The sequence below is a fragment of the Cryptomeria japonica genome, chromosome 5 (assembly GCF_030272615.1).
Source record: "Cryptomeria japonica chromosome 5, Sugi_1.0, whole genome shotgun sequence".
NCBI classification, from domain to species: Eukaryota; Viridiplantae; Streptophyta; class Pinopsida; order Cupressales; family Cupressaceae; genus Cryptomeria; species Cryptomeria japonica.
Window position 1 is genome coordinate 206,586,474 of NC_081409.1, and position 16,738 is coordinate 206,603,211.

The 16,738-nt window shown below is 37.4% G+C and overlaps 1 protein-coding gene across 2 annotated transcripts in view; it reads right to left on the reverse strand.

The window, feature by feature from the left end:
• LOC131054614 (uncharacterized) overlaps positions 1-16,738 on the reverse strand; it is a 55,072-nt gene that overhangs the window by 11,840 nt on the left and 26,494 nt on the right. For both annotated transcript variants that reach the window (XM_057989157.2, XM_057989158.2), the window contains exon 3: positions 6,840-6,914. In XM_057989157.2, coding sequence (XP_057845140.2) covers positions 6,840-6,914 — 75 coding nt within the window. The remainder of the gene's footprint in view (positions 1-6,839; positions 6,915-16,738) is intronic.

Here is a 16,738-nt window from a genome sequence, read left to right on the forward strand (position 1 = left end):
TCCATCTATTTTCCAAGCATTGCTCAATTTCTATGAGAAAGGACCATCAATTGAAGAAGAACCACCTTTGATGTTGGACATTGAAAGTACTACACAAGTATATCATCTATTTTATGAGGATAAGATCTCACAAGAGCTTGCAAAGAAAAATAATGAACCAAATGTTCCTACTGGGCAAGAAAGCAATGACTACACCAAAGATGAAAATACATCAAATGATTTCTTCTTTGCATTTGAAGGATTGTTTTAAGAACTTGCATAGGACAACATTGAGGAAAGTCAAATCACTCAAGCTCTCAAGTACTATCTAGTGAAGGGAGATAAAATTAAATACTAATGGTTGACATTATCCTTCATGATATTAAGGAAAGATTAAACAATGCGAAAGAGGAAGCATGCCTAGTTGAGTTGTGTCCAATCTGCAAATTCAATAGATTCTAGCCAAGCTTATCTAATCATAATGCCTAGTTGACTAGGAACTAGAAGCCTATCCTTCAACAAGGTATTGATATTTATCCCAACATAAGGGTTTTTTCATTGAGGTGTGAATCCAAAAAGGATAGAGATTTTCTTCTTGAGAGGAACTAGTTTTGGGGCAAGAAAGCTCTTTTAATAAAACATGTTATCCATTTCTATCCTATTGTGATATCCTTCTTGGCTGATTTGGGTTTGGTTGCCATACTTGGCTTTGCAGTTTTGGATTGGTTCTAGCTTCAAAGTTGTTGGTGACTCTTTAGGCAATTTGTTGGCTATATCTTCCAAAACTACTACTCTCTTGTCCCTACCAACACTCATATCCAAGTTAAGTAACACTGGTTGAAAGGGCTTCTAGTGAAATGTGGCTCCAAGTGAAATATTGAATTCGAAAATTACTCAATTATGAGGCAATAGCCTTTAGGTATAAAAAATGTTGTAGTCTTGGGCATATGTCGAATGGTTGCACAAGATGTAAGCAAAAGAATCTATGTCAAGTTACCTAGCACAAGGATGCAAAGCCGCATTATTTATTGCTTCAAGATCATTCTAGTTTGGCTCCTCAGGAAGTCCCCATGGCTCTTGTGGTGAAGTCTATTTCATTTATAGAGACTACTTCCACTTCTTCCACAAGTGGTCCTTTAGTTGCTGATATGAGTGTGCCCTTCCTACATCTAGTCTTGTCTCCAAGAATCTGACCACAACTACTAAGGTCAATCGATGTTCATAGTGCATAGACCCATATGATAGGGTGGCAGCTACTTATTCTGTCTTAGGGCTTTCTTTGGTCCCTCATGTGTTAACTTTGGACTTATTTCCTCCTTTTGATTTACAGCCCTCTACAAATGCTTTACTAGCTTCCTGTTTGCCTTCTTGAAAAAAGGACCATAGATGGAACACTCGCAGAGTGCTCGGCGAGTTTCAAAAACTCACCGAGTTTTTGAGCTCTGCGAGTTTTTATGACTTTAACTCGCAGCAAAAACTCGCCGAGTTTCTTTGAAAAACTTGGCTAGATTTAAAAAAGAGGCCCAAACATATCAAAAAATTATCAATTTTTTGTTTTTTCAAGTCAGTTTCATTCTCTTCATCAAAATATACACATGAAATATAACATTTAAGTAGCGATGCCCCTTGACCCCAACTTGGGGGCGCTACCCCCAAACCCCCGTCGAAAAATATAGGGGGAAACTACGCTGTAGGAAGTAGAGAAAATTTAACCTCCGAGTCTGATTAGGCTCCATATAACAACATAATTAGCATTGAAGAAATCTTGGTATTATACATTTTAGAGTTGAAAGTTTGAAACTATGAGTATGAATGATGAAATTTCAAATATTGTGCGTTTGTAGATCTCCACCAAGATCTAGACCTATCTCTCTACCCCTCTTTTTCTCACCCTCACACCCCGGCGAGGGGTGCTACTTTCAACCTAATTTTAATTTGCAAATGCTTGGTGGCAAAAAGTTGGGGTGGAAATACCCCAAATCTAAAAAAAATTGCCCTCAGAAACTTATGTCAACCTTGTAGTTCATCCAGTTGTGAGAACAATTAGAGCTTGTTTGAAGCCATCAACACGAAGAAGAGGAGCAAGCTAGCTCAAAACACTTCAATGACCTTGTCTTTGTGCAATATAATCTTCAATTGCGCATAAGGAAGGTAGAGGAAGTAGCAGGTGGTCCACTTGACTTGGATGATATAGATCCTTACAGTGATTGGACATCACAGGAGCAGCCTCCATTGTTTTTTGAGGATGACGACACTGATTTGGAGAGGCAAGCTATGGAGGAGGAGGGGGGTAGATTTGGTTTCACGTTGGATGACATTGAGGAGGAAGAGGATGAGGATGAGGAGTCATTGCCAGTGCCACGAGCAGGTGGAGACATAGCTTCATCTAGGATGGAGGATGAGCCAGCCGTACCGAGCGAGGAGGCACAGTCACGCCCACTACAGACTTCTAGGACTAGACCCTCTAGTTTTACCTCTCCTCTAGTTTTAGCTAGAGCTGGGAAGAGGAAGTTGTAATTGTAATTTGTAATGATGTATTTACTTTCGGTTGTACATAAACTATTTACTATTTTGCTTCCAGCCATCAGCATTCCTCATGAGGATGCGATTTTGTAGACACTACGCATTTAAATATATCTAGAATCAGCTTGTTTCTTTTGTGTTGTCATTTATTGACTCATTGGATGCATCTTCTCATTAAATTTTGCAAAAAAAATGCATTTTTTATTAAAATTAAGCGTGTTTTTACGTTGCCGAGTTTTTCCGAGTTTTTTTCTCAGGGGCTTGGCAAGTCGAGCCGAGTCGCGAGTAGTCCAACTATGAATAGGACCTTCATCCTTGTTGGTGAGGCTTCTCAAGTTGATAAGTGTTCTTCACCACCCTTGCTTCTTCTGTTTGCATCCCCTTGTGTGTGAGCTTTGGCTCCAAATCTTTTGATCTTGGGCTCTCTATCTGGTTCATGTCAAAATGTGGCTTTTGACCTTGAAGAGGATTCCCAAAAGAGGATGTTTGGAGTTTGGACTGCTATCTCATACATGAAATTTGTATATAAAAGTAAAGCTTCCTATCAAATATTGCTAAAATCACATATGAAAAATAGATTAGCTAGCAAATTGTGTGTTGATTAATTGACTGAGCAGATCATGCAGTGCTTTCTCTTTGTTATCTCTTTGAATATCAGAGTGAGCCTCAATAGAATTGCATCTATCAATCAAAAATGAAATTGACTCTTTAGTAAAAAGGCATGGTGCCATTAAATTTATACTCAACATTATTAATTCATCATTCTTCCTCACCTTTCCCCATGAGGTTTTTCTTCTTGAAAGCTCCACATTGTTAAAAAATATGGAATTAAATATGATTCTCATCCACAAACAAATATAATTTTACACAAAGATGGTTATTAGACAAAATTTTAGAATCATTATAAAATGCTGATTAAGATTTACAGAAATATATGCATCTGAGAACTATAATACTCGTTATGCATGCACAATTGACAGTATGCACCCTAATGTTAAGGAAATCTTCCATTGGAAACTTGACTCACTAGCTCATGGTTCCAACCAACTTACCATATATCTGCAACCTACTATCAATAAAAAGGGCTCATTTCAAATGATTCCTCTCCAACTTATCTCTTTCTAGGGAGCATACAAAATGCCCTCTTACACCAGTAGAAATAAATAATATATCCAGTGTTTCATGACGGATCATCTTAAACCGGAGGCAGCAAAGAATCTCCCTAGGGGATACACAATGAACCCTCTTAGACGAGAGAAACGATGAATTTCGCACGAGGCTACACAATGATTCTACTTAGACTAAAGGTAACAAAGAATCTTTCCAGAAGATACACAAAAGATATTTTTAGACCAGAGGCAATAAAGAGTGCAAGGCAGACTATCCAAGACCAGAAGACAAACAAGACGCTTCATCAAATTACAATAACAAAACTAATCAAATGGAGTTTCATACATCACTAATTGGGCCAGCACAATATCATAGTTTTCGTGATTATAATCAGGTTTATAGAATATACATGTAAGACCTGAAATAACAAAGAGAAATAATCTGTAATGGTCATCATGCCCAATTTATTTTTCTGTAAAACTGAAATGGCTTAGCTTCAGTCTAACAAGAATGCTAGAAATCTCAATAATTCAGTTAAGGAGACATGAAAATAAGCCTTCATATTGTTTTGAGTAAATACCAAGGAAAGAACTTGGTAAAAACCAGCAATCCATAAAAATCCTTCAACTGCTTAGGGTCTGCAAATAAGTGAATGTAATGTAGCATTAACTAGCTGTAGTTTTGAGCAAGAACTTGTAATGTGCCAGTTTGGGATTTACCTCAATTTAGTCCAGAGACAACATTTCCGACTTAAAGTGAGAATTGTAATACATTTATAAACATAGTTTTATCGAATCTGAAGACATTTCATTATAATATTTAACTTAAAATTCTAAGAATAGTTTTGGAAGATAGAACTAATCTTCACAATCAATGCTATCAATTTTCTTCTTCAAGTTGCTCTACAAATCTGGTATAGATCTGCAACAATGTTTTCTTCTATGATTTTCTATAATGCTGATCACAATTTTATCGCAAAGGAATCACAATCTCCTTATTCAAATCCACACATCAGCTCCTCCTTCAATCTATTACTAATCCGATCACAATTCTGCTCCAAAGGATCTCAACTTATTCTAAATTCTCTGTTTATGGATTGCTCAAAAGAAATCTGTTGTCTTCTTCATAATCTCCTCTCACTCTTTTGGTGTATGCATTTTATCTTCCTTATTCTCCACATAGTTCGCACTTGCTTAAATATATTCTTTATTTTAATACTCCACACCCCCTCTTCAACCTCCTTTCTAATCTCTATATATATCTTCAACATACCCCTTCATAAGAGGTGTGGACTCTTTCCAAAGAGTCATCTCTATTAAAAACAAATTAAACTTTATTTTATATACTCTAAAGCAAATCACGCCTCTTGGAGAGCAAAACATATTTCTTGGGAATCACAACTTTCTGCTGTCTTGATTGCTGTACTATTAAACATAAACAGGTCATCTTTTCCCATGCTAATCGATGCATTTGCTGCCTTTATACTAATCGTTACCTTATATATTAACTTGATCGCAATCTCTTGTTAATAAAGTAATGACTATTTATATTCACACATTTTAAGAAATGTAACTTCTCCATAAACAAACTCTTCTTTACTAATCATAGTCAAACATTCCTTAATCTGATTGCTGATTGTCTATAGAAAGTCGCACACATTTAATTGCTGTTTGTTCTTAGTTTATGATTAATGTAAATTATTTCCAAGTCTGTTCCTTCAAACAAGTCGCTCCCCTTGGAAACTGATTTGCTACACATTATAATGAATAGAGTCGACTTCTTTTCATTAATTATTGTTTACATGTATCAACCTTTTATCATGATAATTACTGTTGTATATGAATTGTTTGTCTGAAACATCTCTTTGTGATCACTTATTGTCTCTAATTAGCTGTAATCACTATTAAAAATCTTTTCATTTTCTAGGAGGTTCACCAACATAGTCGCTGCTTTAGATTGCTGAATAAATTGTCATCTTCAAGTTACTCAATCATGGATGAAGTCGGTAATGCTTCTTTGACAAATCTTTGCCGCCTTTCTATGTATATCATATCATTGCTCATAGTCAGCTCTATCATTTATCCGCCACCTTTGCTGTTCCTTGTAACATATTCGTTACTGCCTTCATTAATAAAAATCATTGCTGAAAAGTTGTCAAACCAAGAGCCTTCCTTGTTGTCGACTGTGGGTCTCTTTTTTTTTGACATAGCAAAGAGTCGGAGATCTTCCACTAGGACTATAAAGTTGTAGTGGGATGGTGTGGCAGAGAACGTTGCATCTAACACAATTATTTCTGTTTTCTAATATTGTGGTGGAGGAAGTATTTATATTTATATGTTGTCTTCATAGCTATAATCTTCATCATTCATAGAGTCATTTAACAAGACTATTTTATTGTTTTCTTCTTCATATATCTTGATAACTACTTTTCTCGCTCCCTGTGTGTGATATCCACTTAATAATTGTTGCTCATTCAGTCACGACTCAATTACATCTGTCACCCCTCCACTTCCTCTATCAAAGTGCTTCATATTCACCATTTAATAATCTTGATCATTCTTAATATATTGTCATCAAACCATTTGGTTCTAACTGCATCAACTTCGTTATAAAGATAATACAAGGAGCTTTCTCAATATTAACAATACTTGACAGAGTCTTGTTTGGGGACATCACAGAACTGCTACACAATAATGGTATTCATCTCTATATAACTTGCAGTACCAAAAAACTAGGAAGATATGTTTGTGTTGTATGCAAGGATCTCAGATTTAAGTACTCAATGCATGGGTTAAGGTTGCATATAGAACCTTAATTTTTAGGCTAAATGGCTCAAAACCAGAAAGGAATAATTTGATCTCATAGTCATGTTTAACAGAATATTTCCAATTGCAGAAACAAACCAGGTATGCTAAACAATAGGCTGAAACTCTTAAGATCTGAATCTTTTAGAAGTTGGATTACATTAAATAGCAGTGCATCCACGTAATCACATATCCAACTTTTGACCATTATACTACCTATGACATCTAATTTTCAAATTATTCAATAGTAAACAAGAATGAACCAAGGTAACAGAGGTATAAGTGAATGGCTACCACTATGATTGATAAGCAAACAAAAAAGGGAACTCCTTGAAAAAATATAACTAATTATAAGATACCTCATTTTCTGGCTTCCAAATAAATGAAACATATGCATGAGTTTGTAAAATTTTCTGTACTTACAAAGCGCAAGAAAACCACAACTGTAAGTGCACAAAGGCCGCCAAGTAGAATATGCAGACCACTCTTTGCTGTTTTCTGCATATGGTTTTACAAGAATTCAGAATAATATTTAGTTATTAAACATGTAAACTACCAAACATTAAAAACTAAAAACATAAAGTATGCACATAGCATCAAGATAAACTATAACAATAGACACACAAGTCCAATCAACTGCATTGTAAATTGCTTGCAAAATTCATGAATATGTTGTACTTTAAGAAAACAGAAATAAAAAATACATACATGAACTAGGGGCACTAAATAGGGGAAACAGATTGAGCACCATTCATACATGTAAGGTGGTACTTAACCACTAAATGTGCTACTTGTTGTGTGTGACGTTTTCATACATCGCCCCATTGCAAATGGGGACCCCCTACTTTTTAGGCCCTCTCAGTCTTTTGTTTTGGTTTTCGGGGTCTTTTGGCAGCAGTCTCTTTACTTTACAAGTGTTCGGGGGTCAAATTGATTACGTTTGCTTTTCATTTGAGTGAATTTGATGAAGTCTAGGGCATGTTTTGTCAATTTTAGGGTTTCTGCCTTTAGTCCTACATTTTAGGGGTTTCTTTTAGGGTTTTGGAAAAACTGAACATATCACTGGAATCAGAACCCCTAAAGGAACCTCCCAGTAAAATTTTAGCCAAAACGAAGCAACTTTTTATTTTTAGAAAGTTCCTATTTTTTAGGGATTTTACCAAGTCCCAAAATGTCTTCATTTTGCCAAAAATCAAACTTACTATTTTTAGTATTTTTCTATTTTTAGTAAGTTTCTATTTATAGCAAGTCAATTTGTGTCTTGTTTTAGGGTCTAATGCTGACATTTTGAAAAGTTTCTATTGTTGGAAAGATTATTTCTGACAGGACTATTCAAGCAAGCGATGAAGATCAAGCATTCACGACTATTTTTAAATCCGGAAGGTTTGAAAAGCAAACAGAATCAATCAAAAATGGCAAGTGTTGGCATCAAGTCCTGGAGTGGAAAGCTCAAAAAATCATCCGAGTCTGGAAAGCAACATAAAATCCTTCTGTAAGTCAATCTAACATCCAAATGAAGGAGTCTGGCATCAGGGAAGGAAGAAAGATGAATTTCCTTCCCTCAGGCAATCCAGCGCCCAAATCAGGGAGAAGGCGCCAAAAGTGAGGGGTCATGGAAAGTTCAAAATGCATTAAATTCCTCCTTGTCAAAATGCCGCTCAAGGAAGATGGTAGGCGCCCAAATGGAATGCTCTTGGAATGATGAAGAAAAGGAGAAATTCCTCCACCTATGTAAAAATCCGCCCATGAGTGAGTTAAGGCGCCAAAATGTAATATGCATGGAGGGTTAGAAAAATTCTGAATTCCTTGACCTCAATCAAATTTCGCCCTACTCCTCAGGACCTCAGGAGGGCACTAAATAGGAGAAAGCATGGAAGGAAGGACAAATAGAGAATTCCATGACAAGGTCAAAAAACCGCCCAAGAAGGTCATAGGGCGCCAAATTCAAGGGATGATGGATAATTCAAACAAAGTATGAATTCCTCCTTCAGTGTGAAATTTCACCCTAGCACTGTGGAAGGTGCCAAAATGGAGTCAGCAGGGAAAATTTGGAATTCATTGAATTCCTTGACCAAAGGGAAATAACACCCTAGGGAATAGAGGGTGCCAAATAGATGGGATGAAGAAAATGTTAAAAATCATGAATTCCTCCCTCAACGAAGAATAGCACCTAGCAGTGAAGGAGGGCACCAAAACACACAAGGCATGGAAAAATGGAGAAAGTTTGAAATTCCATGGCAGGGAAGAATCAATGCCCTGGTCAAGTAAAGGCATTAAAATGGCTAAGGCAAGGATGAAATGATGAATTCCACCATGAAGAGTGAATTCCACGCCTAAGTTGGAAAACTGAAAATTTGTCCAAGGCATGAAAATCCAAAGGTCAAAGAGGAAGGAAAAGCGAAAATCCCCTAGGGAAATTTCAAAAAATCCATTTTTAGACACCAAATCTTATTAGAATCCGGGAATTTTTGCAGATTTGGAATCAAAATTCTCTCTCTCCTAGACCCGGGTCCTAAATTTTAGGAAAATTCCTAAAAAATAGGAAATGTGGCAAATTGATGAAAAAAGCCTCCTTGAGACAAGATGAACTCAAAAAGCACAAAAAATTCCTTCCTCAAGGAACAAATTTCCAAAATTTCCTCTCCAGTTCCGAAATGTGCCTAAGGTTGGAAGTAGAACATGAAAATCAAGATTCAAAAAGAAAAATTCAAGATTCAAAAAAGTTCCTTCCTCAGGGAAAAATTGCGCCCAAGAAGAAGAAATTCTAGGAAGGTCAAAATTTGGCGCTGTGTTGGAAATTCCTTCCTTCAGGACAAAATTCCAAGAAAGTGAAAAAATTGACTAAGTGTTGGAAATTCCTTCCTTCGGGACAAAATTCTTCGAAAATGTGAAATTTGGCTAAAGCATGAAGGAATTCCTTCCTCAAGGAGTAAAGTAGAATCAAGGTCAAAATGAGGTTGAGGAGGAATTTTTCCCCCACATCAAAATTCCTTCACCATGGAGAAAATGTGCTCCAGGAAAGGAATGGGCGCCAAATGAAGGTAAGGAAGGAATTTTCCTTCCAAGATGAAATTCCGCCATGACATGAAAATTCCACCCAAGGAAGGAGATAAAAATTCCAAGGCAAGGAAGGAATCAAAGATGAACTGAACAAGGAATTTCCCCCTAGGACAAATTTTGAAAAATCCATTTTTGGGCATCAAATCACATCCAAATTTCAAAATTCTTTCGGATTTGGATTCGTGAGATAATTTTCTCTCCTGGAACCTAGAACCCTATTTTTGGAAAGTTCCTAAAAAATGGGAGATGGTGGAAAATCATTAAAAATCTCCTCCGAGCAAGGAAAGTTCAAGAAACTTCAAGAAAATTCTTCTTTCCTAAAGTGTTCTCTCTCCAAGGTTTTCTTGCCAAGTGGCAGCCGAGTCAACGCACGCTGAATTGATGAAGCATCTCTTTGCATGTAGGCGCCACATATATGGCATTATGGCAGATTCCTTTTGCATGCAGCATCACGTTCAAGAGATGATGGTGCATTTATGGCATCATGGGCAATTTTTGCATGAGGGTACATTCATTGCATAGTGGGCACTTTTTGAATGTAATGGTTAATTAATGCTTTATGGGTGCCATTTTTGGCAGGATTGTAATTAATTGTATATGGGCGGAGATTCCCACCTTGTTGCATCATGTGTGGGGAATATTTTAGGGTAGACCTGTTGTGACGTTTTCACACATCGCCCCATTGCAAATGGGGACCACTGCTTTTTTTGCTTTTTAGGGTTTGTCTTTTTAGGTTTTTTAGGGTTTTGTCAGTTAGCCTTTGTATTTTTAGTGTTGTCGGGGAGATCAATAGGATAGCAAGTCCGGCTTGAGTGATGTCCTGATCCTGAAATTTGGCTAAGTCTGGAATGTCCTGATCCTGAAATTTGACTAAGTCTGGAAACTGAAAAACCTCAACAAACTAGATTTTGCAATATAACTCTTGGAGGTCTGAAACCACTCTCAAACATCCTGAAAGTATATATGGAATATAACTTAAAGTTATATTCCATATATACTTTCAGGATGTTATATTCCATAAAAATTATCTTGATAGAGAGTTCAAAAAGTCAAATTTCGCTCCTGTCCTTCTCCAAGGGACCAAGGCAAAGCGCTCCTGTCCCTCACCAAGGGACCAGGGCGAAAATACTTATTTGAGCCATTCCTGGCCTTGTTTGGTTAAATTAAGGCATCAAAAGCATGGTGAAGGACGAAATGAGCATGATAGAGCATCCAGACTTGATCAAAAACAATGAAATGATGAAGTTTTTTTGCCTAGAAGGTCAAATTCGCTCCTGTCCCTCACTGAAGGACCAGAGCGCTTTTCTTTATATGCACAATTTTAGACCTTTTTTGGACATTAACTTTTATTCATAGCATGAAGTAAGGTGAAATCTTCCCTAGCAAAGGAAATTTGAGATGAAAATTGTAGTGATTTGGCCTTGAGGACAAAAATCGCTCCTATCCCTCACTGAAGGACCAGAGCTTGATTTTCAAATTTGCACTGTTCTTGCAGGATCAAGACAATTTTATGATTGGAAGAGATCAAGGAGGGCATGTTTTGTCCATTGAATATAATTTAAGCAGTCTACAAAGGAGTAAATCAACCCAAATGACAAAAAGTGCTCCCGTCCCTCACTGAAGGACCGTGCCACTTTTTCAAGTTTCTCCTATTTGTTTGATATTTTATGGCAAAACTTGACTTGGATGGGAAGGACGAAGGATGTTTTATGCCTTGGACGCCATTGAGAGATTTAAAGAACAAAAGGGTACGCCAAGATGTCAAAAGTGCTCCCGTCCCTCACTAAAGGACTGTCCCTCTTTTCTAAAAATACAAATTTCTTGCAAAGGCAAGGCAAGTTGCGTGATTGAAATGAATGAAAGAGGGCAAGATTCATCCATTGAAGATAATTTGGAAGACTAGCAAAGGACGAATTGGCTTAAAAATGAAAAAGTGCTCCCGTCCCTCACTGAAGGACCGGAGCTTGAATTCCGAATTTGCATTATCCTCGCAAGACTTAAATAATTTTGCGATTGGAAGAGGCCAAGGGGAGTGTGCTCTGTCCGTTGAATATAATTTAAGTGGGCCACAAAGGAGAAAACCAACCTAAATGACAAGTCTGCTCCTGTCCCTCACCCAGGGACCAGGGCTATTTTCAAAGGGCGCTCCTGTCCCTCTCCAAGGGACCAGAGCGATTTTCCCTCAAGGCAAGTTTTTGGCAAAAGGAAAGCAAGTTTCGCATTTGAGGTGGGTGGAGGAAGACACAATCGATCCGTTGAAGATAATTTTCGAAGCTAGCAAAGGACGAATTGGCTTGTAATTGCAAAAGTGCTCCAGTCCCTCACTGAAGGACCGGAGCTTGAATTTCAAATTTGCACTATTCTTGCAGGATCAAGACAATTTTATGATTTGAAGAGACCAAGGAAAACATGATTTATCCATTGAATATAATTTGGAAGGCTAACAAAGGACGGATGAGCTTGGATTTGCAAATTCGCTCCTGTCCCTCACTGAAGGACCGGAGCTTGAATTTCAATTTCGCATTATCCTTGCAAGATTTAGGTGGTTTCGCGATTTGAGGAGGTCAAGGGAAGTATGTTTTGCCCGTTGAATATAACTTAAGTACGCCACAATGAAGAAAATCGGCCTAAGTAACAAGTTCGCTCCTGTCCCTCTCCAAGGGACCAAGGTGATTGGCTAGGGTGCTCCTGTCCCTCTCCAAGGGACCAGAGTGATTTTCCCTCAAGACAAGATTCGGGCAAGAGAAAAACAAGTTTTACGTTTGAGGTGGGTGAGGGAAGACGCGGTCAATCCGTTGAAGATAATTTTGGAAGCTAGCAAAACACAAGTGAGCTTATAAATGCAAAATCGCTCCTGTCCCTCTCCAAGTGACCAGGGCGAAATATACATTGTCAAGTCTTCCCCTCCAAATTTGGATGAGTCCAAGTCAAGACACAAGGTCAAAATAATATTTGAAGTGCTTCAAGAGGGTACAAGATTGCAAAGACCAAGGACAAAAGATGAGATTGCTCCTGTCCCTCACCAAGGGACCAGGGCGAAAATGCTTTAAAGTGCACTCATTTCAAAGATCGAATAAATTGAACTCGAAATTCTAAGTAAAAATGCCATCTTGGACGTCAAAAATGAGGTCTTGGACGTAAAAAACAAGAAGTGTGAGGTCCAAAAGGTATAGGCGCTCCTGTCCCTCTCCAAGGGACCAGAGCGATCTTGTTGATATCTATTATTTTCCCATGCTTGAGCGCCAATATCCTTCAAATTGCAAATTCGATAAAACCTTGAAATATTTTAAAAAATTTCAATTAAATTGGCATTTAATAAAGGCGCATGGCATTTAATAAATTAATTTTTGAGCCTTAGAAAAATCGAAATTTTAATTATAAAGGCATTTAAAATTAATTTTTATTAAATTAAAATTGAAAATGGAGCGCTTTGAGGTATTATTTTTATCCATTTTATTAAGTCGGCCTCTTCCTTTTTAGTTTTATTTATTTTTTTTGGCCTATTTTCATCAAGTCGGCCTATGGGGAGGTGAAATGGTGAGCGCTCTATATATTTGGGGTGTGTTTTTCATTATTCAAATCATCCACTCATTGTTTCAAGTGCGATTTGGAGAAGCAAGGAAGGGGGTGCGAAATCTAGCTTGTGTGGAGCGAATTTCTACCAAGTGTGGAGACTAAGGAAGGCGAAATTCATCTTGAAGGCCATTGGAGAGGCGTATTTCTTGCTAGTTTGGAGGATAATTTCCAGATTTTTTGAAAGACATTTGAAGGCGAATTTCCAAGCTTGAGGAGGCTAGTGGAAGGTGGAGTTCTTTTCCAAGCTAAAGGAGGTGCATTTTATCCAAGGGAGAGCTTTGATCTACACTTTGCCTAGCAAAATTCATCTATTTTTACATCATTTCTTAGAGTTAATTCTCAAGAGGAGGTATGGCAAAATCATCTTGACACCCTTATTCAAGGTTTGAGTTTTTTAGACATTTTTTAGAAAAGTCTAAGTATTGCATGGTTAATTAGGAAATGATAACTCAAGATTTATCATGAAGTTTCCTAATTAAAATCTTGAATCTTCCTTTTAAAGTTTAATTTTTAGATTTCAAGATATATTACTAATTTTGAAATGTTATGTAGGTATCAAGATGGCGACTCCCAAGCTCGAAGGATCTACAAGTCGAAAGGTTCTCCTCAAGGAAAATCAAGCCAGATCAAGGACGGTCTCCTCAAGGACAATCAAGCAAGGACAAGGGCGGCCTCCTCCAGTCTAGCATTCCAAGGCGAGGTACATCATCATCCTGCAAATCAAGGACACAAGAAGTCAGAGCAAGGGTTCGTTGAAGAAGCAAATAGTTCCAGAAGAATTAATTAAAGCTAGCTTCTCAACAACATCAAGTTGAATATTTACCAAGTTACAAGTGTCAGATGAGGTGGCATTCCAGTCATCACATCCCAGTCAGTGTGGTCCACCTCAGCATGTCCGGATTCAATGTACCTAACTTATGGGAGGTGACACATACTCCGATGTACCTACCCCAGCTATCCATTGGTGGAATTTTCTAGAGAGGACATGTGTCCAAGCAATACAATTTTATCATTGGTCAAGCATTAAATGTTATGTAATGGTTGTAACAAACCCTAATTAGGGTTTTCATTATAAACTCCTGGCCATTGATCTCAGCCATCGAATTGTATTGAGGGCACTATATAAGCCCTGGCATTTCATTTGTAAAGGCAGTTAGAAATAAGATAGAAATAGTTGGAAGGAGTTAGTGAATAGAATAGTTAGAGAGTTGAAAATAATTAGAATAGCAATTAGAGTAGAGTAGAGAGAGAAGGCAAAGATTGTTGCCAAGATGTTGTAAAAGACTTGTAACTTCATTGAAGAAATGGTGAAATTTATGGGTCGATTCGACAATTTGCATGGTCTTTATACTTCTCATATTTGATTTTATGTTATTAGATGAGTGGAAGAAATGTGCTTGATTGATGATGGAATTCGTATATCCATACTACTAGCAGTTTGTTGATTGCAAACTTGCCTTGTGTAGTCAACTGGAATCATTCAGCTTAAGCTTAACTTCAGTTGTCGCTTCTTCATTGATATGCATCAACCTGATGGTGTCTATGCCTGCAGTGATGATTTGAACATCATAAAGCTTTCCTTCGAAGATCGCACTAGCCTTGTGGAGATGGTCCTGCGATGTCAAAACAAGACCTAGTTAGAATTTCATCAAAGATCATTCATTGCTCTTACATTCTTGGTATTAGAATTAGATCCTTTCCTCGCCCTCATCTTTTTTCCTTTTTTCAAATCGAAGCTAGTGCAAATCTTGTGTTCCAGCAATATTCAAAGCAGATCAGATGTTCAATCATCAAATGTAAGTCCCCTTGTGATTCCAGCAAATCACATCATACCACAGAGAGCTTATCCACACGTAGAGACCCTACAACGAAGAACCTTGGAGTCATCCTAATTGATCCTTTTTCGCGACATCTTCAGCAATCAGAGGCTTTATTCAAGAGAGGATAAGGTACCCTTGGGTATTTTATTCTGTGTTAGGCAGTGTACAAAATACACGTCAACAAGACCCTAATTAGGGTTTGCGTGTTATCATGGCTTGAGGCCTATATATAGAGGTGACCCCCCTCATTTGTAGGAGGAAGATTTGTATGAAATTGTTGCGATAAGTTTTTGAAATAATAACAGTGAAACATTGTTCTCTGATGGTGCCCACTTAAGTTATTTTTTCAAAACTTGCATGGTTTCACCTTCCTCACTTAGTAGAATTTTATTTTCTCAGTTGTTAGTATAGTGTTTTGATTTCAATGGAGAATGTAAAGGTGTCTAATGAATTTCCATGGTTCATACTTTTTGCATCTTGCTGATTGTAAGTTGTAGTGTAAAGTTAGCCTGAGCCACTAAACTTGTGCTAAGTTCGGTTGTGGACAGTCATTTGGATTGCATCGTATTTGGGTATTCAAATGCACTTTCTCGATTTGAAATCCTTCAGCATCCTTAGAAGATTGCACCGATTCTTGCGGAGTTGTAGTTAAACTTGGCGAAGCAGAGCTTGATTTATTTGGAATTTGTCCACCAAAGCATTAGCTGTTGATATCACTGCCCTTAGGAGTAGCTTTAGGCCTTTCTAACCCTTTCCCCTTTATTTTCAGTTCATTTCAGTTCGTTCAAAGCAGAAGCATCACCAAATTGCTATATCTGATGATGAAGTTCCATGCCACATCAAAGAAATGAAAGACTAATTCAAGCATAAGTCCCCTTGGATTACCAACAATCACATCAGCCAACTGAGTCACATCCGTAGCATAAAGGAACCTTGGAGTCAATTGTCTGATCTTCCTGCAATCTTAGCACACAATCATACTTTGATCAAGAGAGAATGAAGTGACCATTAGGCAACTTTATTCTGTGTTAGACAGTGTCATAAAAAACATGTCAACACTACTCCTTATGGTGCCACCTTCACAAGAAATCCAATTTAAATATGCTTCAGTATAGAAACAATGAGGTTTTTGTTCGTATTCTTTCACAAGAGAATTTAACAGTAGTCTGGAGTGAGATAATATGGAAACAAACAGCAACATACATAATTTAAGTTCGCCACCTTCTAAAGTGAAATAAGGCCTGATAATAAGAAGCATGGATTTCAAATCTATAAACATTCCATTATCTACCTAGCAAGAAAAAATAATTTTGCATTTGGTGTCAGGCTTGCAATCATTGCCAACTTTACTCACAAGGATGTATATTTTTGTGCATTTGACATGAACCTTATGACCCAAGAGTCCAAAGTGCAACAATCACAATTCATAAGCGTCCACTTGGACTGCACTTTTATAAAACAGATTGGAGATGCTTAAAATTTGATTCCTTTTAATTACTAGTTCCATATTCTTAACCTCAACAACTGGACTCAAATTGTCTAGGGTGCAGGTTGAAGATCCCCTTTATAGTAACATTAAAAGTGACTTCTAAACTGCATTTTATAGATTTGTGCATTTCCAAGCATGAAAAACAATGGCATTTAGAAGAAAGCAAAAAGCATCTAGCCAACAAGTAAGACAGTCATCTCATGATGAGTTAGGCAGCCTACAAAACTAGTGATCTCTATATGTTGCTATGTTGTTGAAATCCTACCACAAGACAGCTAGACCTAGGATTGTGCGAGTCTAAAAGAACTTGGAAAAGAAGAAACTAGATTATGTGTGAAACGGCCTATGACGCAGAAGACAAAAGAACATGTAAGAGA